The sequence below is a fragment of the Elephas maximus genome, chromosome 3 (genome assembly GCF_024166365.1).
Source record: "Elephas maximus indicus isolate mEleMax1 chromosome 3, mEleMax1 primary haplotype, whole genome shotgun sequence".
Taxonomy (NCBI): domain Eukaryota; kingdom Metazoa; phylum Chordata; class Mammalia; order Proboscidea; family Elephantidae; genus Elephas; species Elephas maximus.
In genome coordinates, this window is record NC_064821.1 from 74662939 (window position 1) to 74689121 (window position 26183).

General features: G+C 43.8%; 1 protein-coding gene across 1 annotated transcript in view; it reads right to left on the reverse strand.

Moving 5' to 3' along the window:
* CSMD2 (CUB and Sushi multiple domains 2) overlaps positions 1-26183 on the reverse strand; it is a 786100-nt gene that overhangs the window by 253142 nt on the left and 506775 nt on the right. The window contains exons 14-15 of the mRNA XM_049878694.1: positions 11300-11626; positions 5851-6045 (exon numbers count right to left, since the gene is read on the reverse strand). Of these exons, the coding sequence (XP_049734651.1) occupies positions 5851-6045; positions 11300-11626 (522 nt within the window). The remainder of the gene's footprint in view (positions 1-5850; positions 6046-11299; positions 11627-26183) is intronic.

Consider the following 26183-nt stretch of genomic DNA (forward strand, 5'->3'; position numbering starts at 1 on the left):
TGAGGGAACAGTACAGAGAGGTTAGTGACTGGCCCAGAAGTCACAGTTAGGAAGTAGCAGAACAGGATTTAAACCTGGGCAGCCTGACTCCAGAGCCAGCATTTCTAACCACTATGGGTGGGTGTGGGAATGCCTATCCTGATTAGGCTTCCCCACTGGGACCTAGGCTGCCATCAAAGGGGTTTCAATTGACTGGCTATCCAGTGTGAATGACCAGAAGTAGTCAAAGCTCTTTCTCTAACGCTGGAGCTATTCAATCTCACAGCCTGAAGGGTAGCCTCCTATTCCCTTCAGCCCTGCCTTCTCACTATGTGCCTCCACCCTCCACTGCCCGTCTTCCATCGCCCACTGCTGGTCCTCCACCATTTTAGAGTAGAACGAAAGGAGAATGAGCTTTGGAGTCCAGCAGTCCTCATTTGGTGGTTAAAAGAGCCAGTTCCGGAGTCAGATTACCCGGATTTACATCCTGACTCTGCCATTCACTTAGCTGTGTGATCTTGGGTAAGCCACATAACCACTCTGTACTTTGGTTCCTTCACCTGTGAAATGAAGATAATAATAGTACCTACTTCCTAGGACTGTCATGAGGATTCGATAGGACAATATATGTAAAGCACATAGACTAGTATTTAGCACATAGTAAGTACTGAATTTTTACTAGCTCAGTAATCTTGGACAAGTCCAGTCACTTCCCTGGTTTTCAGATTTCTCAACCTACAGAGTGTAATAGTATCTTTATTACAAAAAAAAAAAAAAAAAATTTTAAGGTGACATGAAAATTAAATGAGATAATGTTGGAAACTCAACAATCCCCTTTCCTCCATCTCCCTCGGAGGCCTAAATGAACAAGAACCATCCCTTAGATTTCTCTTACAGGAGTGGGGAGAATCGACTTTCTTTCTTTTCTGCAGGACGTTTTTCCCCTCCTGATTGTAAAAGTAACACATTTGGTATACATACTGTGGCAAAAAAAAAAATGTGGATGCGTTTACACCAAATTGTGACACTGTTTTTCCTCTGAGGAGTGGGGTTGGGAAATGAGTATTTTCACCCTGAACTTCACCACACGTGCATATTATCTGAAATTTTTATAGCCACCAAGAATTACTTTAAAAATAAAAAAATAAAAATACCCCGCTCACTGTAGATAATTTGTCTCCTTTCCTTTAGTGTATTTCTTATATGCAGCATATTTCTAAAAACTCAGTCTACGAGTCTTTGTCTCTTAAGAGGGAGTTTAATTACCTTTATCGTCATAACTGGTATGTCTGTCTTACTGCCGTCACTTTGTTTTATGCTGTCAATTTCTGATGCTTCCATGTGGTGTCCTGTCTCCTTTGTCTTTTGCAATAGGCAGTATGTTTTCTTTGTTTTAATTTTCTACTGGGATACAGAAAGTACGCAGCCTGCTTTTCATTCTACTAATGGATGCTTTTAAGTCTTTCATAAACATGTTTGAGATTATATTCTCTTTAGCGATGTTATTTAATAAGAATAAAGTAACAATGGAGCTAAGAGCCTGGGTTTAAATCCTGGCCTCTTCATTTGCAAGCTGGGAGGACCCTGCATAAGTGACTTAACTCCTCTGTGCTCCGTGGGGCTGACAACCATAATTACTTCCTTGGACTGGTGCAGGGCTAAAATGAGGGGATACTTATAAAATACTGATCGTAGTGGGGTATGATTATTTGGTTCCTCCTTAATGGAGACAAGAAAGAGATGAATGTTGGGGAGAAAAAGACCAGGCACTCCTACGCAGCTGCCTTCACTACCTGGCAGTCTTTCTCAGGAAATTGCTGATTTTAAATATACGGATCCCCTATGTCCTCTATACTCTAGGTTTGTTGTTGTTGTTAGCTGCTGTCAAGTTGGCTCCCGACTTATGGTGACCCCCTGAGCAACAGAACGAAACACTGCCTGCTCTTATGCCATCCCCATGATTGACTGCAGATCGGACTGTTGTGATCCATAGGGTTTTCACTGGCTGACTTTCAGAAGCAGATCACCAGGCCTTTCTTCCTAGCCTGTCCTAGTCTGGAAGCTCCACTGAAGACTGTTCAGCGTCAGAGCAACATGCAAGCCTCCACTGACAGACAGGTGGCGCCTGCACGTGAGGTGCATTGGCTGGGAATCGAACTTAGGTCTTAGGACCTGCATGGAAGGTGAGAATTCTACTACTGAACTATCACTGCTCCCAGGTTGGTAAACTATAGCCCACGGGCCAATTCGGGCACATTCATTTGTGCATAGCCTAAGGCTGCTTTCGTGTTACAGTGGCAGAGCTGAGTAGAGACCTTATGGGTCTGCAGAGCTGAAAATACTTCCCACCTGTCCTTTCAGAAAAAGGTTGGCGACCTCTGCTTTAGATCACCCAGGTCGTCATCTGTCTTTCTAAATTTAGCAGAAGCAGCCATTTCCTCCTTGTCCCATTACAGCCTCTCAAAAAACGAAGTGGCTCTTGGCATATATTAAAAGGTTTTTAAAAAGACCATTAGCATTTAATTGTCCACAAGGTGGGGACACTTAATCAAAAACAAAACTAGAAAAAATGGAAAAGACAAAGATGCTGATTACAAAGCAGGGCTCTCCCAAGGTTTGGGCACAAGGAGGGAAAGGGGCCAAAGAAAGGCAGATTCCCCAGGGTTTCTCTATCCTGGAATCCCCGGGTGACGCAAACATAGTTGGCCCCTAATTGAAAGGTTGGAGGTTTGAGTCCACCCAGAGGTGCCTCAGGAGAAAGGCTTGGCAATCTGCTTCTGTATAATCAGTCACCGAAAACTCTGTGGAGCACATTCCGCTCTGACACACCTGGGGTCACCATGAGTTAGAACTGACTTGATGGCAACTGTCCCCTTCCCCCCACCCCGGGCCACCCTGGGTGGCATCAGGCTCTCATATTTCCCCTCTGATATGCTGCTCCCCCAAAAGAGGCAGGCATCAAATTCCCATCACTCTGAAAACAGAGCAAGACTCTCCCCTGCACAAAGTGAGGGTCTCCAACAGGCTGCCCCTTATTTCTGGTAGCCTGTTACCCCAAAACCTTGTGTGCTTCCCCCTCTAGGGACAGAGCGAGTAAGACAGTTTTAATTTTCCAATGAAGACTTTTAACTTAATTCCATTTCCCCCTCACTATGAAATAGTGACAGCCGCTTTAAAATCCACTATCAGAGGTCAAATTCTCGCTCATTCTCTCCCTCACATGAGGTCATAAGTGTTTCCCTGCACCTCCTGAACTATGGTCTGGGAACCCCTGACTCAGGAGGGCAGGAGGTGGAGAGATGAGGAGGAAAGGGAGGAGGATTTTCAGCGAGGTCAGCTCTGTTGGGACTTGGCCCCCATAGATCTAGTCCCAGGGCACTGGAGGCCTGGGCTTTGGCCCTGGTACTGCCCACAGTCTTGGCGGGGAGATAGGACCAAGGCCTGTGGAACTGGTAAAGATAAATGTAACACTGGTAGAAAACAAACCCAAACCAGTTGCCGCTGAGTCAATTCCAACTTGTGGTGACCCCATCTGTGTCAGAGTAAACTGTTCTCTGTTCGGTTTTCAGTGGCTGATATTTTAGAAGTAGATAGCCAGGACTTTCTTCTGAGGTGCCTCTGGGTGGACTCAAACTGCCAACATTTCAGTTAGCAATTGAGCATGTCAACCTTCTGCACCACACAGGGACTCTCATAATGCTAAGAGCGAGTGTCCACTAAAGTGCCCATAAAAGGAATAGGAATTAGGAGGAGGGAGGGACTGGGTGTGCTGGAGATAGCAGGGAGGATGTCCTGGACGAGTTGGATTGACATGAGGAAAACCAAAGAAATCAGAGGAAACTGATGCGTGCAAGGAAAGAATGAGGGGCGGCCGAAGAAGAGGTAAAGAGGGGTAAACCAGCCCGACTGACAGCCCTCCAGACCCAGGCTGGGAGGCTGCTTTGCACGGCCACCTTGTTCCACCTGCAAACAACTCCACCAGACAAGTGCGATGACCCCCTGTTGCCGATGAGGGAGCTGAGGTCCAGGGACTGATGTAATCTATCAGGTCTGCAGCTGGGAAGGGGTGAAGCCGTGAGCTTCACATGGTCACTCTGACTCTTAAGATGCTTTATTCCCAAAAGTGCCGACTGTGCTGGGGAAGGATGGTGATGAGGTTGTGTGGAGCACATTGTGGGGCCTTGGAGGATAGAAGGAAAATTTATTCTTTTCATGGTTGGGGTGGGCACCTGGAAGGATAGGGACTCATCACTTGATTCCCCAAAGTAGAGAGTATGCAAATCTGATCCATCTGATGAAGAAATAGTTAAAATAATGCTAACGGCTAATCCTTACGGAGCACTACCTCCATGTCAGGCACTGATCCCGATGCCATGCATGCTCACAGCAACTCTGGGGAGAGGTCACCAGCACTAACCTGAATATTACAGATGGGGCAGCCGAGGAACAGAGAGGTCAAGTCTCTTGCTCAGGGTGACTCAGCTGGGAAGTCACAGGGAGGTGGAGCAGGCCGTCTGGCTAGCATCCAGCCTTTCGTTGACATGCTGCTCATTAGGGAAGCAACAGCCTAGTTCATTCATGCATTCATTCAGGATCCATCAACCAGTATTTACTGAGCATTGTCCAAATGCCAATGACATGCCAGGTATGGAGGATAAGAGGCCTGGGAAGATTTCCCAACCTCAGTGATAGTGCAGCCAACAATCATGAGTACTCTAAGCCACGACCTGCTCTTTACTTACAGATCTTATTATTATTTCCTCTCTCTCCCTTTTTGTCTGGCTGAAAAGACAGCCTCAGAGGGACAAAGCGACTTTCCCAGGTAAGTGGTGGAACCAGGATTCCAACAGAGGCCCCTATGACTCAAAAGCTCACCCCAACCCTGGCCTCCTTTGCTGGTGAAGATGTACAGTGTGTCCTCCATGGTCTCTCCTCTCTCATGCACCTACCTGTCAGCTCTGGGGCAGTGCTCACTCTAAGGCACACTTCCCTCCTCATCCATTCCCCTGTCCTTCCCACTTGCTGGCCAGCATGTAAGATTGGAGGTTGGGAGAGGTTAAGTCAGGAGGTGTCTTAGGTTTCCATCCTCTGTCCATCACATGAGATGAGAGGAAGATGCTATCTGGCTCCTGAAGGAACACATCTCAGCCCCAGAGGGCCCCGGTGTATGGACTGTCCACCCATTATTCACAAACGCTGATTGAGCAGCACTTCTCTGCCAAGCACTGTGGTGGCACACAAATTTGACAAGATTCCTGCCCTCAAGAAGCTTAATCTGTATTAAAAATGTCTGCTGCTTGGTGGAACAGATGGCTGCTGTCTGAAATTGAGGCGGGAACCATGCTGTGTGTCCAGGCGGACTGAGGAGATGGCATAACGAACTTCCCGCTTGTGTCAAGCTGTGTTTCTTCACCTCCTGGAGATTGACACGAGGATATCAAGGCAGCATTTAACAGGGGCACAAAGGCCGAGCCTGGGAGATGTCCCAGGGAATAGGGGAGAATTAGCATGTGGAGAAGGGAGGCAGGCACCTTGAAAAGCTCACAGCACTGCCAAGGCTGCTGGGGTTGATGGAGCGCCCCTGGGCAGGAGCTGGAAGCAGGGCTCCTAATGGGTGTGATATTGGAAGGGCTCCCAGCTTGAAAGAAGAGGTGGTTTTTGATGCCTGACAGTCCAGAACCAGCGTTTCTACGGGTTTAATCTCTGGTTACAATTCAAATCCTATGCAAAGTGGTCATATAAAGCCCCCGTGGGAATGGTGTCAAGGTGAAAGGGTAGCCTTGGGTTCTGGGAGAAGAGGAAGAACAAACACAGAAACAGATTCCAGCCTCTCCTGAGGACAGCCACGGCCCCAGCCCAGCAGTCTCTTACCTTCGCATCGCAGCACCGCGCTGTTCCACACCACGCTGCCCTCCTTCAGGATGCAGGTGATGGTCTCTGAGCCTTGGGTCCCCAGGAAGCCTTCATCACAGAGGAAAGAGATGGAGCTGCCCAGCTGAAGGCTGTCCCCAAACCGTTTGCCGTTCACTGGAACGCCAGGATCCGGGCACTCGTTGTGTCGGAATGCTGTAGGGAGAAGGGTCAAGGACACGATTAGTCAGAACTAGTGTGGGGACCCCAGAGAACACAGGCTTCATTATCATGACCAAACCTACGCTGCCCCCACTTCCCCAAGAACCTGCGGTACTGGAGGGGGAGCTAGAAACCTTAGGAGCAGGAACCCTGTGGTAACGACTAATGTGCCACACTGGGCAGAAAGCCAAAAACAGCAACAACAAAGTCCAAACCAGTTGCCATGGAGTTGATTTGGACTCATGGCGACCCCAGGTGTGTCAGAGTAGAACTGTGCCCCATAGGGTTTTCAGTGGCCGATTTTTCAGAAGTAGGTCACCAGGCCTTTCTTCAAGGTGCTTCCGGTGAACTCAAACCTTCAACTTTTCTTTTAGCAGCTGAGTCCGTTAACTGTTTGTGCTACCCAGGGACTCCTAGGCAAAATGCAGGTGCTTGTCAAACCGATCTTCTGCTTTCCTGAGCATCTAATTCAATGTCGATCTAACAAACATTTATAGATCAGGTAGTGAGCTGAGTGCTTCTCATGTTAGCTTATTTACACCATGTAATGATTCCATGAGATAGACATTATTACCCCAGTTTACAAGCGAGGAAATGGAGGCTCAATGTGACTAAGCAGCAGATCTGTCTTGCCAATGTCAAGTCCACGTCATGCTTCCCTAACTTCAGATAGTTAGGGGATCATTCATGCTGCAGGTGAGCTGGACTCTAAATCCTGTAACGCTAATAGACACTAAGAATCCTAACGTAGGCGCCCTGGAGTTAAACCTATCTGAAGCCATTCCCTTCATTTCCTTGTCTCTCACTCTGCCCTGGCAACTGATAATGCAGTCAGAGGGGAAAGAAAAGGGCCAGAACGCTGCGGGTTTAATCAGCTTTGCCTCTTATTAGTGACACAGCCCTGGGCAGCTTACATAACCTTGCTGAGCCTCAGTTTCCTGACCTCTAAAATGAAGATCATACTTCAATTACTGGGTCATTCTGAGATGTAAATAAAGTTAAAATTGATATGAATATGAAAGTGGCGAGTGTCTGGTACTGCACCTGGCAGGCAGTAAGTACTCACTGGGTATGAGTTCCTTTCTTCCCTTTCCCACATGGAAAAATACCTTTCCTACTCCATGCCCACCAGCCACATTCCCAGACTTCCTCCATCATGATGCCATAGTTGTGGCACTAAATGAAAACCCCAACCAAACCTATTGCCTTTGAATTGATCCTGACTCATCATGACCTCATGTATTACAGAGTAGAACTGAACCCCATAGGGTTTTTCTGGGCTGCAATCTTATGGAAGTAGGTTGCCAGCCCTTTCTTCCTTAGCGTGGCTGGGTGGGTTCAAACCACCACTCTTTCAGTTAGTAGGTGAACGCAAACATTTGCGCCAACCCCCCCAGGGACCAGCCAGGCCCTATGTGCATCTCTACTGTTTTCAAGATGGTGGCTTCCCAGTGAAGGCAGGCTCCATGGCTGCACAGGCAGCTGCCACATTGAAGAACCCAATTTACAAGGCTTTGAAACTCCCTAGTGATTGAAACACTTGCACACTCAGAAACAGAAGCATCCCTGGAGGCTGCTGATCTTGCTGGAGGCAAGAGGCCTGCACACCTGGTGAGCCTTCTGACTGAACAGGAGCTGTGGGACTTCTGGCATGGAGATGATTGTGAAGAAAGCGTGCGGAGCCTTGACTGAGTCCCCACACCCTTCCCACTGACGAGCAAAGCCTAGGTCAGCCCAGACTTCAGTCTCACTACCTTTCTTCAGTAGGAACTATGAGGATGAGGTCACCTTGACATTTAGAAATATGGGGTGGGAAGAAGAGTCCAAGCATTTGTCTGTTCAAAAACCCCATCAGACACACACAGAGAGAGAGAGAGAGAGAGGAGGGTTATGGAGTTATTTCAAAAACCTGGGAGCAAAAGCTCTAAGGCAAGGATTTAAATATTGCCCACTTCTACCTGTGCACCTTTTCAAACTTGAGTTTCCTGGTCTATGAACAGGGATATTTCATAGTTTATAGAGTTTGCGGTTTCAGGCTACTGGTGACAACTGCAAAGTGCTCAACACAGTGTCTGGCCCACAATAGGTGCTCAGTAAAAGGTAGCTACTATCATCATTAGGAGCCCATAGATGGTGCAAACAGTTAACACACTCGCCTGCTAACTGAAAGGTTGGAGGTTCGAGTCCACCCAGGGGCACCTTGGAAGAAAGTCCTGTTGTTCTACTTCTGAAAAATCAGCCATTGAAAATCCTATGGAGCACAATTTTATCTCGACACACGTGGGGTTGCTATAAGCTGGACTCGACTAGATGGCAACTAGTTTACTATCATCATCATCCAAAATGTTCCACGTGGGAAAAGGTTAGGTTTATGCCAAGGGGTTCTAGAGGTGCATACAGGATTACTGACGCCAGTTACAGGGACAAAGGTTTCAAATCAACATACAAAAACAATAAACCAAACCCATTGCTGTAGAGTCTATTCCAAGTCATAGCAACCCTATAGGACAGAGTAGAACTGACCATAGGGTTTCCTAGGCTGAAATCTTTATGGAAGCAGACTGCCACATCTTTCTCCTGCAGAATGGCTGACGGGTTTGAACTGCCGACCTTAACCAGTGAGCCACCAGGGCTCCCCAGTGTCTGCAATAGTGTTCACCGAATGCTAGCAAGAGCCATTTCTGGGTGGTATTTAAATTTCTTCTTTGATCTGTTCTCTGTTTTTTGAGCTTTTTTAATATTGGATATGTATCACCAATCACTAGAAAAGGACATCATGTTTGGTAAAGTAGAGGGTCAGCGAAAATGAGGGAAACCCTCAATGAGATGGATTGACATGATACCCACAACAATGGACTCAAACATACTAACAATCAGGAAGATGGTGCAGGACCGGGAAACGTTCCATTCTGTTATACCTAAGGTCGCCATGAGTTGGAGATGACTCAATGGCAACTAACAACAACAACAACAACATCACTTTTATAATGATGGGGAAACCTTGGAAAGAAATAGTAAGTAATTAAGAGCACAACCTTAGGTCAAGTCCACTGCCCACAAAGTGAAGTTAACTCTGAATGTCTTCTGCCTCTTTTTCCCAGGGACTCATTATTTGTTTCTTTTCTGGAAAGTGGGGGCTTTAATAGAATTTGATTTTCCTAGGAGCCGTGAACATGCATTTCTGCCCTAAGTCCCCCAGCAGTGTCCATACCTATATATTCATCACTTACCACCTACTGTCTCCAGCCCAACTGGACCCCAGGGATAGGTGAACAGGGAGACAAGGCTTCTATGTCAAGGGTGGGAGGGGGGATGTTGGAAGGAGATCAGTCTTGTCTAAAACTACAAGATCGAAGAGCTCTATGTGTCCATAGATTTCTCAGCCCTCACCACCCTGGATAAGTTGGCTTCCTTGGGATACCTGTTACCCTTGTTCTTCTGCGCACTCACATCACAGTGCAGGAAGAGCACCTAGTCATTCACGAATGCTTCCATCCAATAAACATGTACTGACTCTTACCACGTGCTGGGCAGAGGGGACAGAAAGATAAGATGTACCTTCACCTTTGCAGAGCTCACAATCTCATGGGAAAAACAGGGATGAGAAGAGATAAGCTAAAAACCAGCATTATTGGTGCTCTCATACTTTTTTTTTTTTTTTCATACTAGGAGGGTTAGGGAAGACAGACCTTGGCTCCACTTTCTTCTGCCCATAAGATGATGGGAATGGAGGAGACACACCCTGAGAAGGATGTCTGGGCATACTGAAGAAGGCTAGTGAGGAGAACCATTGTGAAGGGCTTTTCCGTGGGTGGTTGATTGGAACCCAGTGCCGTTGAGTCGACTCAACTGGAAGGGGCCCTAAATGACTCACCTCTTACCACCTATTGTCTCCAGCCCAACTGGACCCCAGGGAGACAAGGCTTCTATGTCAACGGTTGAAGGGGGGTGGTGTTGGGAGGAGATCAATTTTGTCCAAAAGTATAACATGGAAGAGCTCTGTGTGTCCATTTGTGTATAGGGGGTGGAGCTTGAATTGGAGGCTATTATTTCACAATCGAGGCCGTGGTGGTACAGTGGTACAATTCTCACCTTCCCTGTGGGAGACCTGGCTCAATTCCCGGTCAATGCACCTCATAGGCAGCCACCACCCCTCTGTCAGTGGTGGTTTGAGCGTTGTCAGGACCCTAAACAGGTTTCAGCAGAGCTTCCAGACTAAGACAAGACTAGGAAGAAAAACTTGGTGATCTACTTCCAAAAATCAGCCAGTGAAAGCCCTATGGAGCACAATGGTCCAGTCTGCAATGGACCATGGGGATGACACAGGAGCAGGCAGCGTTTCATTCCATTGTGTACAGCGTCACTGTGAGTTGGGAGTCGACTCACAGCAGCTAATAACAACAACATTTCACTGGCAGTCTCTGGAAATGAATCTGGCTAATTTCTCAGGCCGACACAGCTTCATCCCCATTGACCTTTTGTCACTGGCCAACCTCATGGGGCCCGTGGTTTATTATGGTCTGATAACGACTTCTTGCTACCTTTAGCTTCGTGCTATTTCCAGTTTCCAAGCCTTTGCCCCCATCCCACCCCAACTGTAACCCCATGAGACACAGAAATGAAAATAATCACTGCTGAGCTTCAGGTTGTTTCTAGAAAAGGGGGTCCGGGATTGAAACTGGAGGTGCAACTTTTAGTCTGTGGCCTGGGAGGGGCCCTGAGGAAATGCCCTAAGAGTTGGCTCCACCAAGTCTTGGAACCAAACAGAAACACTGTTTCTGATCTGACGCATGGAGAATGGGAACCCGGCAAAGCAATTACATCAACAAAACTGGAAGTCGACAGTCAGTAGGCGATCAGGTATTTGGAGGAGCCTGTCAAAGAGGGAATTGGGAGTTGATGAGAGATGACAGAGGCTTTCTTGCCCCTGGGCCCTCCCTGGTTCTAGCTGGGCCTTCTAGGAGAGGGAGCGTGAGATACAAAGTTGATGACCAGGCTCCTAGTACAGTATCTGTCACACCTATGGGAAATAAATGTTCCAAAGAGTGACTGCACAGAAAAGGGCACCCGGCCAGTGGCCAGAGGTGCACGCTTTTTTGTGGTCACACTGAGAGCCCCCTGGCTGAGCACTGCAGCCCAGCAACGGCCTTGGACTGGCCCACCCCATCAACACTCCTCCCAGGAACACCGTCAACTATTCTGGAGGCCAACACTCGGATGGTCAGCTGGGGACAGAGGGAGAACTCACTGGTAAAGGTGATGTTGAAGCCCCGCTTCCCTGTGGAGTGGTCAGTCTGGAACTCAAGACGGGCCACATGGCCGCTGCTGGTGATGGAGGAGGGGAGCTGGTTTCCCGAGAAGGTGCCTAGCACTGGGGCCTCAGCTGTGGCCCCATCCTTGATGACCAGGAAATCAAACTGTGGCTCCACGTCGATGTCATTGAAGGCTAGGTGGATGCGGCTCTCAGGCCGGGCCAGGATAAGCCAGACGCAGTGCAGATGGTTGCCGTAGTCCTCTGGGTAGTTGGGGGACAGGACGATCCCAGAGGGGCTGGTGAAGTTGAAGAAGCAGGAAACTGCAAGAGAAGAGCAGCGGAGGTCAGCAGGTGTTTCTGGCACTCTGCCAGGGCCACTGAAGGCTGGCAAGGGACCATTCTTTTAGTCTCAAGGACAAGAGAAAGAAAGAAAGGGTGACACAGGGCTGGGCTGGACTGGCTGGGCTTAGAGCTCTAGGCAGGAAACATGCTGGCTCCATGCTAGGCATAGGCTGGGGAAGGGTCCCTTTGGCAAAGAGCAGACACGGGAGGGTTTGTCTTGTTTTGGCTCCCTTTCCCTCTGGCAGTGCACTCACTCCAGCCAATGCCTGCATGCTCTGTGGTCCTTTGTGTTGGGGACAAGCCCACATCTGAGCTTAAGGGTAGCAAGTTAACTCTCTCAGCTTGGTTTCCAGCAGAAGGAACAGGCATTGCTCAACTCAGAGGAAAGTCTCTCAAGCGAGGGTATTTCTGACTCTCGGTGCAGAGGATTATGCACACACCACTACGGCCACCACTGCTGCCACCACTGCCACTACCACCATAACCATCTCTGCCACCACCACTGCCACCACCACCACCACCACCACCATTGTCACTGCCATTGCCACCGCCGTCACTGCCACCACCACTGCTGTTGTCACTGCTGTTGCCACCATGACTGTCACTGCCACCACCACCATCATCAGCACCACTGCCACCACTGCCACCACCACCACCACCATCACCACCACCACCACCTCCGTCACCTCCACAGTCACCACCACCACCACCACTGCCACCACTGCTGCCACCACCAGTGTCACCGCTGCCACTGTCACTGCCACCATTACCACCACTGCTGTCACTGCCATTGCCATGACCACCACTGTCACCACCACCCCACCATCATCAGTGCCACTGCCACCACCGCCATCACCACCACCATTGCCGTCACTGCCACCATCACTGCTGCTGCCACCACCACCGCCACCATCACCACTGTCACCACCACTGCCACCACCATTACCACCACTGCTGTCACTGCCACTGCCATGACCACCACTGTCACCGCCATCCCCACCACCATTGCCGTCACCAGTGCTGCCACCATTGCCACTGCCACCATGGAAGTAACCAGGGTGGAACTGTTCCAAGTCCATTTCCCTCCTTTAAAGGATTTTGGTGGGGAAACAGTAGGCATGTCATAGGAATTCCCACAACCTCAAGCTCTAAAACCATGCTAAGGAAGTGCTAGAGAAAGCCTACCTTTCCTATACGAAAGTTTTAAAGCTTTAAAGACCTCATCTTGGTGCCCTGCCCACTTCCTGGCACCTCTCTTCTACTTTACCTAAGGGTCACTCCTCTGAAATCCCTTATTTTACACTCTTTTCATGCTAATTACTGACAGGCCCTGTAACAGGGACTAGGCAAGGAAAGTGATCTAAATTGCTGTCTATAGAAAGACCAACAAAAAAAAACTAAACAAAAATTAAAAAAGGAAAATAATAGAATGGAAAAATAACTGCAACGAATATGACAAAGGGCAAATATCAGTATTGAATCAAGAGCTTTTATAAGTGTACAAGAACATTGCCAAGACCTCAGTAGTTACAGGAGCAAAGAGTATGACCAGAAGATTCATATGAGAGATAATAAAATCAATAGGAGAAAGAGTCCATTTCACTGGGAAAAAAAGAAAGAAAGAAAGAAAAAGACAAACATAAAACCCAATACTGTTGAGGCTTCATGGAAACTAGTATGTACATTCCTGGACAGCTTTAGGGTAAAGCTGATACAATCTTTTTGGAAGGGAGAATACGAATTATTAAGAGCCATGAAAACATTCAAAGATTCTAACTCAGTAATCTCTAGGAATTAATTCAAAAGAAGAAAAGCCACATGGACAAAGATGTCTATACTGAGGTAATTTCACTGCAGCAAAAAATTGTGAACAACTCATATGCCTGCCTGACAATGTGAGGTAAATTATAGCATTTAATGTCATGCAGTTTGAATGCAATCATTAAAGTGATAAATACAACCCTGTAGAAAGAGGAATGTTAAAAATCATTTTAAGTAAAAGACTAGATCATCAAATTATATGTATACTTTTGATTATAGCTATTAAATGTTTTTTTAATATGGATAAAAACTGGACGTGAGCCAAAAAATAAAAATTGCATTATGGTAGTGGGTTCTGGCTGATACTTTTTTCAAAATGAAAAAGTGTTTAATTTTTCTCATTGCAAAAATAATATGGGCTCATTCTAAATAAAAATTTTAACATATAAAAGTCTCAAGTGATAAACATTTATATAACTTCTATATTGATGTTTGGTTTAATAATATTGCTCCTTAAGACTAATATTTGACTTATTAGTTATAATGAAGCTAATACGAAAAGGAATCATAAAATCATGTTTGCAAAGCAAAATAAAACAAAACACACACACAACAAAATAAAGGTATCAGAGACTCTTGTGAGTTTCTTCCTGACTCTCCCGTCTCCACTCTTCTTCCCCTTTTCTGTGTTAGCTATTTCTTTTCCAAACTACTGCTGAAGCTTTCCCAGCAAATGGAGCCTAGTTCCTAAGTGTCCTAAACCATATTCAATCTTATTCCAGTAATCCCTGTATCTAATAAGTATAGAAGAGTTTGAGCAAAGAGGAGAGGACATGAAAAAGCTTTTAGGCAACACAAGATACAGTTAATAGTAATTATTATTATATATGTATCGAGAGTTTACTAAATGCAGGCATTGTTCTAAGCACTTTTCATCAATTACCCCATTTAAATGTCACAATAGCACCCAGACATAGGTACTGTTATTAACCCCATTTAAAGATGAAGACACTGAGATGCAGAGAGGTTAAGTAAGTTGCCAGGGTCACACAGCTAGTAAATGGTACAGCCAAATTCAAATCTATGCAGTCTGACACCAGGGACCAAGCTCCTAGCCAATCTCTGAAATATGTCCCAGTACGAGGCCAATACTGTTCACTGGTCCTAAGTTTGAAAGCAGAATCCTTGGGGGTGCTTCTAGAATCTGCCGAAGATCCATCTGTCGACCCCAAGGATGACATCGGCACTGAAGTGAGGGCTCTGGGTTGGATGCAGAGGCTCATACGATGCCATCCCATCTCCAGCTTTGTGGGAGGCCAGTGAAAGTGTAATGCAAAAAATGAGGAACCATAATTCAAAGCGGACTATTCTGAAGGCAAAACAAAAAACAGAAGGAGGCAAATCATGAGCGTGTCTACCAGTAGAACAACACACCAAGACAGACTATAGACAAAAAAAAAAAACCCCTACAGTTCCAGAGGGAAGATGATGGGGGTGGGGGGGGGGGCAACATAAACGTGCAAACATATGGACCTGCTGCAGGGAATTTTATTAATGTCACCTGGGTCCCTACCCTCATCCCTCATGGGGTGACACTGAATGGGCATTCACGTCTTGATAGTCTTTTTCCAGGGTTGCCGTGTTGTACAGCTCCAGGGCGCCATTTTAAAATTTGAGCAGCTGTTACGCAGCAGTTCTGTTTATCACTTCAAATTATCTTATTCACCTGTTCTGTTGTTATGGATTGTCCCTCCCACTCTCCAACACATACATACACTCCATGAAAGCAGAAATCTAGTATGTTTGATTCACCTCTGAATCCCTAATGGCTCTGACAATGCCTGGCACACTGCCGGTGTTCAGTCAATATTTGTTGAATAAATCGATAAATACCTAATGCTTGATATCACCCAGAAAGATGGTAACTTGAACAAATGTGCCTCACATCCCCATCCTAAGTCAACCCCCAACCAACAGAATTGACCAAAGTCTGTAACAATAGGTGAACACTTGTGTCAGCTCTGGAAACTAGGGGAAAATACTGTGCCATGGCTTTCAACACATTTATATTCGACGTAGTACAGATGCTTCGCTAAATAATTTAAAGCAGGAAAAGGGTGTGTTCTAGCCAAGTTGTTAAACAGCAAAGATAACAGAAAGCTGCTCTCAAATATGAAAGTCCTCAGAAAATAAACTATTCACATAACATTCCTGAAACACCACTTGGAGATGTTCTCTATCCAACCAAGAGATGAATCAAAATGAAGGCCTCTAGTATGGGAAAGTTGTGGTTAATAAAAAATAAAAAAAGATTGGCGGCAAGCATAGAAACCAACACAGTAATAAATCTAAATAATTGCTATAAACATAGCTATAAAAACAGAATGCAGTATAATAAATATTCCTGAGAAGAGTGATGTGAGAACACCATTTCTGTCCATACCCAAGGGTAGAAACTGCCAGATTATACCGATATAAAGAGTAAAGATGAAGCAAGGAGATATGCTAATTTCCTCATCTTGTCAGAAACCCTGTTACACAGTTTCTGTGGTTAATTAGAGAAATATAGGTTAGAGTATGTTTTTAAAGATGTTCAGTGTAATTACTAATAGAATATGAAATAGTTTATCTTCAAAATTACCGAAGAGGAAAAAGCAAGGCAGTCAATTTAGGCAAAAAGTGGAATTCAAAGGAAACAACAAGAAGCACAAAGAGGGTGAGATGCTAAAAGAAAGACAAGACATCATTTACGAGAATAAATTTATACAAGTTAATCTGTGGAGCAACGATTAAAGCACTCGGCTGCTAACTGAAAGGCTGGTGGTTCAAAATCACCCAGCGGCTCTGTGGGAGAAAGACCTGGCAATCTGCTTACATAAAGATTATAGCCAAGAAGACCCTTTGGGGCAGTTCTACTCTGTCACATGAGGTAGCTATGGGTTGGAATCGACTGAATGGCACCCAAAAGCAGTAAAATACACAGCCCTTATTTTGGGATAAGACCCACAGTTAAACAACTCAGAGTGGTCAAAAGTAAAAGAAGGGGCACAATTAGCTCAGGCTTCACATGAGAAGGGAGTTAGACTTTACCAATGCCAAGGCCCCAAGATTCCGATTTAAATGATGGAGTTGACCCAGGGCATCAGAGGTCTTAAAAGCTCCCCAGCCAGGGTTTGAGAAGCAGCGGTGGAGGCCAATGTGAGCAACAACAACAAAAAGTTTAATATTAACATCAGTCCCTTGGATATTACAATATTACACCAGACTCATGGATACTCTTCTCAGGCCAAGAGTCTTCTGGACAGCTGCCAAGAGATATTTCTTTTCTTATCTGGAAAGAGATGGGGCTAATAAGCTGACACTAATAAACAAGAAAGTGGCCCTACGAAGCTGTCTTCCATCCCAGAAGGTAATTCCTGATGCAAAAAGGGCAGATAAGGAAGTGTGCCTTGCCCTACAAAGGTCTAACCTTTATCTCTTTAGAAAATTACATGCGCGTTTTTTAAAAAAAAATTTTTTTTGATACTATGCAATGCTTCTATTAGAGAACAGAATAAGCCTGCTTCTCACTGTCCCAAATGAGGAACAACAAAGAGTTGTGATTGGATCTCATCACTCTCAATCATCCAGATTAAAAGAGGGGGATCAATGGTTTCAGGGGACATCCAAGTCAATCGGCATAATAAAATCTATTAAGAAAACATTCTGCATCCCACTTTGAAGAGTGGCGTCTGGGGTCTTAAATGCTAGCAAGCAGCCATCTAAGACGCATCAATTGGTCTCGACCCACCTGGATCAAAGGAGGATGAAGAACACCAAGGACACAAGGCGATTACGAGCCCAAGAGACAGAAAGGGCCAAATGAACCAGGGACTACATCATTCTGAGACCAGGAGGACTAGATGGTACCTGGCTACAACCGATGACTGCCCTGACAGGGAACACAACAGAGAACCCCTGAGTGAGCAGGAGAGCAGTGGATGCAGACCCCAAATTCTCATAAGACCAGACTTAATGGTCTGACTGAGACTAGAAGGACCACGGTGGTCATGGCCCCCAGACCTTGTGTTGGCCCAGGACAGGAACCATTCCCCAGGCTAACTCTTCAGACATGGATTGGACTGGACAATGGGTTGGAGAGGGATGCTGGTGAGGGGTGAGCTTCTTGGATCAGGTGGACACTTGAGACTATGTTGGCATCTCCTGCCTGGAGGGGAGATCAGAGAGGGAGGAGGGAGTTAGAAGCTGGCGAAATGGACATGAAAAGAGAGAGTGGAGGGAGAGAGCGGGGCTGTCTCAGTGGGAGAGTAATTGGGAGTGTGTAGCAAGGTGTATATGGGTTTTTGTGTGAGAGACTGACTTGATTTGTAAACTTTTACTTAAAGCACAATAAAAATTATATATATATAAAAAAAGAGGGGGATCAGGTGCCTTTCCCCTTTAGAAGTAGTTACCGTTGTGTTCATAAATTTGTAGTTACCGTTGTGTTCATAAATTTGACTGCAGATAGACCTTTAGGTCAAATGGTTCTCACATGGCTCAGACTTTTGAAAAATAATAAAGGTGGAAAATTCATTGACAAGTGGCTGAGTAATTACTATGCATGTTGTTGTTGTTAGGTGCCTTCCTGTCAGTTACAACTCATAGCAACTCTATGTTCAGCGGCACAAAACGCTGCCCTGTCCTGCACTGTCCTCACTATCATTGCTATGTTTGAGCCCACTGTTGCAGCCACTGTGTCAATCCATCTCTTTGAGCGTCTTCATCTTTTTTTGCTGACCCTCTACCTTACCAAGCATGATATCCTTCTCCAGGACATGTCTCTCCTGTTAACATGTCCAAAGTACGTGAGACGAACTCTCGCCATTCTCACTTCTAAGGAGCATTCTAGCTGTATTTCTTCCATGACAGATTTGTTCATTCTTCTGGCAGTCAATGGTATATTTAGTATTCTTTGCCAACATCATAATTCAAATGCATCAATTCTTCAGACTTCTCAGATTATTTGCTCAGCATACAGATTGAATAAGTATGGTGAAAGGATACAACTCTGACTCACCTTTCTTGATTTTAAACTATGAAGCATCCCCTTGGTCTGTTCAAACGACTGCCTCTTGGTCTATATACAGGTTCTGCATGAGCACAATTAAGTGTTCTGGAATTTCCATTCTTCCCCATGTTATCCATAATTAGTTATGATCCACACAGTTGAACACCTTTGCATAGTCAATTAAACACAGGTAAACATCTTTCTGGTATTCTCTGCTTTCAGCCAGGATCCATTTGATATCGGCAATGATATCCCTTGTTCCATATCCTCTCCTGGCAGTTCCCTGTCAATATACAGCTGCAACTATTTTTGAAATTATCTTCAGAAAATTTTTACTTCCATGTGATATTAATGATATTGTTAGACAATTTCTGCATTCTGTTGAATCACCTTCCTTTGGAATGGGCACAAATATGTATCTTTTCCAGTCGGCTGGCCAGGTAGCTGTCTTCCAAATTTCTTGGCATAGATGAGTGAGCACTTCCAGCGCTGCATCCATTTGTTGGAACATCTCAATTGATACTCCATCAATTCCTGCAGCCTTGTTTTTTGCCAATGCCTTTGGTGCAGCTTAGACTTCTTCCTTCAATGCCACCAGTTCTTGATCATATCCTACCTCCTGAAATGATTGAACATTGACCAATTCTTTTTGGTACAGCGACTCTGTATTCCTTCCGTTTGCTTTTGATGCTTCCTGCATCATTCAATATTTTGCCTATAGAATCCTTCAATTATTGCAACTCAAGGCTTGAGTTTTTTCTTCAGCTCTTTCAGCTTGAGAAATGCTGAGCAGGTCTTTACATATTTCGTTATAATACTTTGCTTTCTTGAGCTGCCCTTTGAAATCTTCTGTTCAGCTCTTTTACTTCATCATTTCTTCCATTTACTTTAGGTATTCTATGTTCAAAAGCAACTTTCAGAGTCTCTTCTGACATCCATTTTAATCTTTTCTTTCTTCCCTGTGTTTTCAACGACCTTTTGCTTTCTTCATGTACGATGTCCCTAATGTCATCCCACAACTCGTCTGGTCTTCGGTTATTAGTGTTCAGTGTGTCAAATCTCTTCTTGAGATGGGTCTCCAAATTTAAGTGGGATATGCTCAAGGTCGTATTCTGGTTCTCAATGACTTGTTTTAATTTTCTTCAGTTTCAACTTGAACTTGCATATGAGCAATTGATGGTCTGGTCCGCAGCTGGCTCCTGGCCTTGTTCTAACTGATGACATTGAGCTTCTCCATCGTCTCTTTCCACAGATGTAGTTGATTTGATTCCTGTGTTTTCAATCTGGTGAGGTCCATGTGTATGTGTAGTTGCCATTTATGTTGTTGAAAAAAGGTTTTTGCAATGAAGAAGTTGTTGGTCTTGCAAAGTTGAATCGTGTGATCTCTGGCATCATTTCTATAACCAAGGCTATATTTCCCAACTACGGATACTTCTTCTTTGCTTCCAACTTTCGCATTCCAGTCACCAGTAATTATCGATGCATCTAGATTGCATGTTTGATCTATTTCAGACTACAGAAGTTGGTAAAAATCTACAATTTCCTCATCTTTGACTTTAGTAGTTGGTAAGTTAACTTGAATAATAACGGTATTAACTGTTTTTCCTTGCAGGCGTGTGGATATTATCCTATTGCTGACAGCACTGTACATCAGGATAGATCTTGAAATGTTCTTTTTGACAATGAATGTGACACCATTCCTCTTCATTTCATCATTCCCAGCAAAGCAGACCATATGATTGTTTGACTCAAAATTACTATGCATAATATGTGATTATTATTTAATATTATCATGAATAGAGAAGAGGCTTGTTGAAAAAAAAAACTTTTTGCTATTTCTTTTCCTTGCTGTTGTCATTGCTAGCTTCACTGCTTTTAAAATGCTAATTTAATTACTCGGGGCTTGACAAAAGCAAAAGAAGTCATCACTGATCCTGACAGCGTCCTAAAACAAAATCCAAAGAGAAGGTTTAAAAAACGGGATGATAGGCACATTCCAAAACAAAGACATGATAACTAGGAAGCTTTATGCCCCAAAGCAGTGAATCAGACAAAATAAACTATTGTAAAAATAAAAGAATTTGAAAATGAAGTTAAAAAAGTAAAGAAAGATGTTGAGAATCTGAATAATATTATGACCGTGTGTGTTACAAACCTCTGAAGCCTGTAGACAAGAGACACAACCTTCCTTACAAGTGCCCATGGAACATTACAAAATGGACCTTATATTAGGCTACAAGGAAATCTCCACAAACTCCTCTCCAAAGCAAAAACTGTTGGTCTACATTTTCTGTTCACAGTGCAAATAAACTAGAAATCCATAAAGAAAGAAAAAAGAAAATTCCTAATCACTTGAAAATTCATAAAACCGTTTCTAAATAGATCTGTATTCAAGAGGAAACAAATGCTGTCAATATAGACTACTTACGATAATGATGACGATACTATGCCACGACAATACTTGGGAGAAAATTCATGGTCTCTTTCATTATTAAATTAAAAAAAAAAGAATAAGTGAAAAGTGAATCAAATTTATATTTAAGAAGTTTAAAAACAGAATAATGAAACAAAACTAAGGAAAGAGAGAGGATCGGCTTAGCAAAGATAAAAGCAGAAACGAGTGGGTTAGAAAGTCCAACAACTGGTTTGGAGAACCAATAAAAGAGACACTGGTTGGTCTACTTAAGAAATAGAGAGAAAATACACATACATAATAGGATATAATAAGAAATAAGGAGATAAGCTGATTATAAAAAATAGCATGTATGACATACTAATAAATTAGAAGATCTTGATAAAACGGAGAATGTCTCAGGAAAATTTGAATTACCAAAATTACTATGAAGAAAAACCCTAGAAGAAACTGAAAAATAATTACGGATGAAGTGATTTCATGGCCAGTGCTTTAAATCTTAACAAACACGCTATAACCACGCTATTTAATCATGATATAAATACTCCCATAAAGACAATGTTCATATGATACACATACCCACATCCACCTCCTCACACCCCGACACACCTACAGTCTAGTGCAGAGAAATCCTACGTGCAAAGTGCTAGCAATTTAAATTCAACCCTAAAACAATTACAAACACAGCCTATATAATGAAAAGAACAAAACTTTTCTGATGGGCAGAAAAGAAAACTTAAAAATGGAGAGACAGACTATGTTCCCAGATGAAAAGTTCATATTGTTAAGATGATAATTATCCTCGAACTGTTGCATAAATTTAACACAATGCCAGGCAAGATGCAAAACCACTTTTTTTCCCTGAAACTTGAAACAATTATAAGGTTCACCTCTTGGAAAGACAGGTGAAATAGGCAAGTTCTTCTTGAGTAGATGAGTATGCACAGCTTATGAGGTGCTAGTTGGTATTCCAAGAGGGTCATATGTTTTAACTCATTCAACTCACAACAACTCTCTGAGGTGAGCACTATCATTATCACCATTTTACAGATACAGAAACTGAGTCTGGGGGTTAAGTAACTTGTCCATAGTCACAGAGCCTGTAAGTGATGAAACTGGTATATGAATCCAGATTGGCTCCAGTGTCCAAACTCTCAACCATGACATATACTTCCTCCCAGTGGAGGTAGGGCTTGCCCAACTACCATAATCTATATTATATCATGCATATTATTAAATATATATAGCATATAACTGATACATGCATATGTATCTATTATATTATATTATATTATATATAATTTATTACACATAATATTGCAATCGTAAAATCTGGCTTCAAAAGAGTCATCAATGGAATCAAATAGAAAGTGCAGAAATAGACATAGAAATGCAAGGATTTAGTATATGATGAAAGGGGCTTTTCAAATTAGCAAGGGAAGGGTTGCTTGATCGACAAATTATGCTAAAACAAATACCTAACCAGTCGAGGAAAAGATCAGATTTATACCATAGGAGTACTAGAAGAAAATATAAGCAGTATTTTTATAATCTCAAAGGTGGGAAAGGACTTTTTTTTTTTTTTAACATTATACCAAACTTAGAAATCTGAAGGGAAAAATAATTTTAACTACAAAAATGGAAAGCTTTTGGATTTCAAAAATCACCATAAACAAAAGCTAAATAAACCAAAAAACAAAACAAAACAAAAAACACAAACCCATTGCCATAGAGTCGATTTTGACTCATAGCAACCATATAGGACAGTGCAGAACTGCCTCATGGGGTTTCTAAGGAGCAGCTGGTGGATTCAAACTGCCGATCGTTTTGGTTAGCAGCCAACCTTTCGGTTAGCAGCTGTAGCTCTTAGCCACTGCGCCACCAGGGCTCCAAAAGCTAAATAATGAGGGACAAGCAGAGAGAAAACATTTAAAGTCATAAATTATCTACCATGTTTTTTATATGAAGAACTACAATTCAATAAAAAGATATACATCCAAAATAGAAATATTTGCCAAGGAAATTAAGATGCAATTAAAAAAAGAGTAAATAAAGCTGATCAATAAGGATGTGGAAAATGCACAATCTTATTAGAAAACAAAACTTAGAACAAGATGAGACCTTCCTGAATTAACTAGGTGGGCCAGCTATCAAATTGGCAAAAAAAAAAAATCCCCAAAAAACCCAGCATCGAATTTTGCGAGAGAATGGAGAGAAGCTGGCGGGCACACTGAGCAGCAGCAGCCTGAAGAAGGAAATAAAACAGGAGAGTAGTGTCATAAATCACCATCTGTCTATCAGTTTGTCCTACTGGGGTGGCTTGTGTGTTGCTAGATGCTGGAAGCTATGCCACTGGTATGTCAAACAGCTCCAGGGTCACTCATGGTGGACGGGTTTCAGCAGAGCTTCCAGACTGAGACAGGGTAGGAAGAAAGGCCTGGTGGCCTACATATGAAAATTAGCCAATGAAAACCTTATGGAATACAACAGAATATTGCCTGATACAGTGCTATAGGGTCGCTATGAGTCAGAATCGACTTGAGGGCACTGGGTTTTTACAGTGCTGGAAGATGAGCCCCTTATGTTAGAGGACACTCAAAATACACAGTGACCACTGACTTAACCATACCAAAGATTGTGAAGATGGCACAGGACTGGGCAATGCTTTATTCTGTTGTACATGGAGTTGTCATGAGTCAGAGCTGACTCGACAGTAACTAACGAAGTGTCATAAAACACAAAAAGAGTGTGTTTTAAAAAGGTAAGAAGGGTTTTCTCTTCTGAAATATTGCTGAGCCCTGTGTTTGATGATGGCTGAAAACCATCCATTGGGTTTCATCAATAGAGAGTCACTGGTGAGCTTGGTGAAAGCAGTCTCACATACTTGGAGGAGACAGAGTCAGAATGGAGTGGGATGAGGAGAGACTGGGAGGTGAGGAATGGACACAGATAGTGTGGACAACGGCTAGAGAAGTTTGAATGTGGAAGAGAGTATTGGAGAAATGTAAATGTTTACAGGAAGGATCTAGCAGAAGGAGAGAGGCTGAAGAGACAGGAGGATAAATTACACAGGGCATAAGTTTCCCAAGAAGATGGAAGATGGGGGAAAATCTATAGCGAAATTTTCCAGATTCATTTTTTTTTGCGATCCATTGGTGACAGGTCATGAAATCTATGTGGTGGGTCATGAGCTGGATGTTAAAAAAAAAGGAAGCAGGGGTTTGCACAGACACATGTACGCCAATGGTTACTGTAGCACTTTTCACAATAGCCAAAGGGTGGATGCAACCCAAGTGTCCATCAGCAGATGAAGGGATAAACAAAATGTGATATATACACACAACGGATGTTATTCAGTTATAGAGAGAAATTCTGATACATGCTTCAACATGGATGAACCTTGAAAACACTATGCCGAGTGACATAAGTCAGACCCAAAAGGACAAATATTGTATGATTCCACATCCCCAGAATAGGCAAACGCATAGAGACAAAAGTAGGTTAGAAGTTACCAGGGGCTGGACAAAAGTTTATTAGTTGTTACCAGGGGCAGGGGTAAGGGGAGAATGGTTAGTTATTACTTAAAGGGTATTGAGATTCTGTTTGAGGTGATGAAAACTTTGGGAAATAGATAGTGATGATGGTTGTACAACACGGTAAACTTAATTAATGTCACTGAATTACACACTTAAAACAGCATTTTTAAAATTATATTTATCTTACCACAATAAAGTTTAAAAAAACAGAAAAAGAATGGAAATATCTGAGTATATCACAGGTAGGAAAGGTAAATAGTGTTTAAGAAACATGTTATAATGTTGTGCGTACTGAGTTAGAATGTAAAATGCATCTCTCACCGTGAGGTTAAAAGTGTATGAAAGTCCCTAATGTAAAATCTAAAAGGAAATACACATTAAAAAAAAAACAAAAAACCTTTTCTATGTACTTATGTCTATAGGACGTTTGGTTTTTGATGGGAGAAAGGATTGATCATCTCTCCATTATACAAGGTGGGAAGGAGGGAGGAAGAGTGGGGATGGGTACAGGTCGCCAGGCTGGGCGTCCTTAGTATTTGGAAGTTTAGGGCATTGCCTGCTGCGTGGGAGGCAAGGTCATTGACTGAGAGCAAGGTGAAGAGTGGGGACTGTTCATAGGTCTGAGGGGAGTAGAAAACGTTTCCATCGAGGAGAGGGGAACAGGCTGACTTGAAAAACACAGATGGATTGCAAGGCGGTATTGCAGGCTTGATTGAGATTGGTGGCCCTGAATTTACAGCAGCACCAATATGCCTGCTTGGGCGATTTTCTCTAGCAGTGCTCACCCAAGCAGAAGTGGCCCATCAGATTGTTCTTGCTTCACTGTGTGTCTCTGGACCAGTAAACTGAGGCAGCGTTGCTGATTAATGCAATAGCTGAGCTGGAAGCAGAGTCTTTAGAAACTCACACCAACCCTTGAATTTCTTTAGCCTCCTTCTGCTCAGAAGCCCAGTGTATGTTAATTTTCATCTCAGTTATCTTAACATCATCTTTGGCACTGGAGCTTGGTGAAATTTATCACCTAACTTTGTTGGGCCCAAAGAGGTTGCATGAGGCTCTGCAGGTCACACCAGTCAGGGGTGAAGCTAGTCACCCAGCCGGGCTCATCCTTATCATTATAAAAGATTCAGTTAACTTTAGGACTGGCTCTCTCTGAGAATGCTGGGGATGCCTTCTAGAAACTCACACATTCCAAAAAGAGCACCAAGGAAAAATGGATGATGCTGCCATGTATTTTCCGAGCACACAGTAAACCAGCTGCTGCTGAGTCAACTCCGACTCATGGCGACCCCATGAGAGTAGAACTGAGTTCCGTAGGGTCTTCAGTGGCTGATTTTTTTGAGAGTCGATTGCCAAGCCTTTTATCCAAGGTGCCTTTGGATGTACTCGAACCTCCCACCTTTTGTTTAGCAGCTGAATGCATTAACCGTTTGTACCACCCCAGGACTTGGAACACACAGTATGTTCTCCTAAATTCATATTTGATGCAATCTCATCCAAAAGCAATAGTTCAAGTTTTTGTGTTTCTTTTTTTCTGCCCAGTGCCCACCTCTCAGGTAGGCAGGATTTGGGCACTGGTGTTCTGAGTTAGATTAGCAGGGAAGTCAACAGAGCTGACCTCTCCCTCATTCCCAAAACACTTTCATTCCTGGTCTTCCACGACACCTCACTATAGGTTTTCTATCTCTTGCTCTAACTGCTACTGTACAGTCATATGAGAACTTTCCTCTTCTACCTGGCTTTCACATTTTGAACCTTAAAGGATTCTACTTCAGG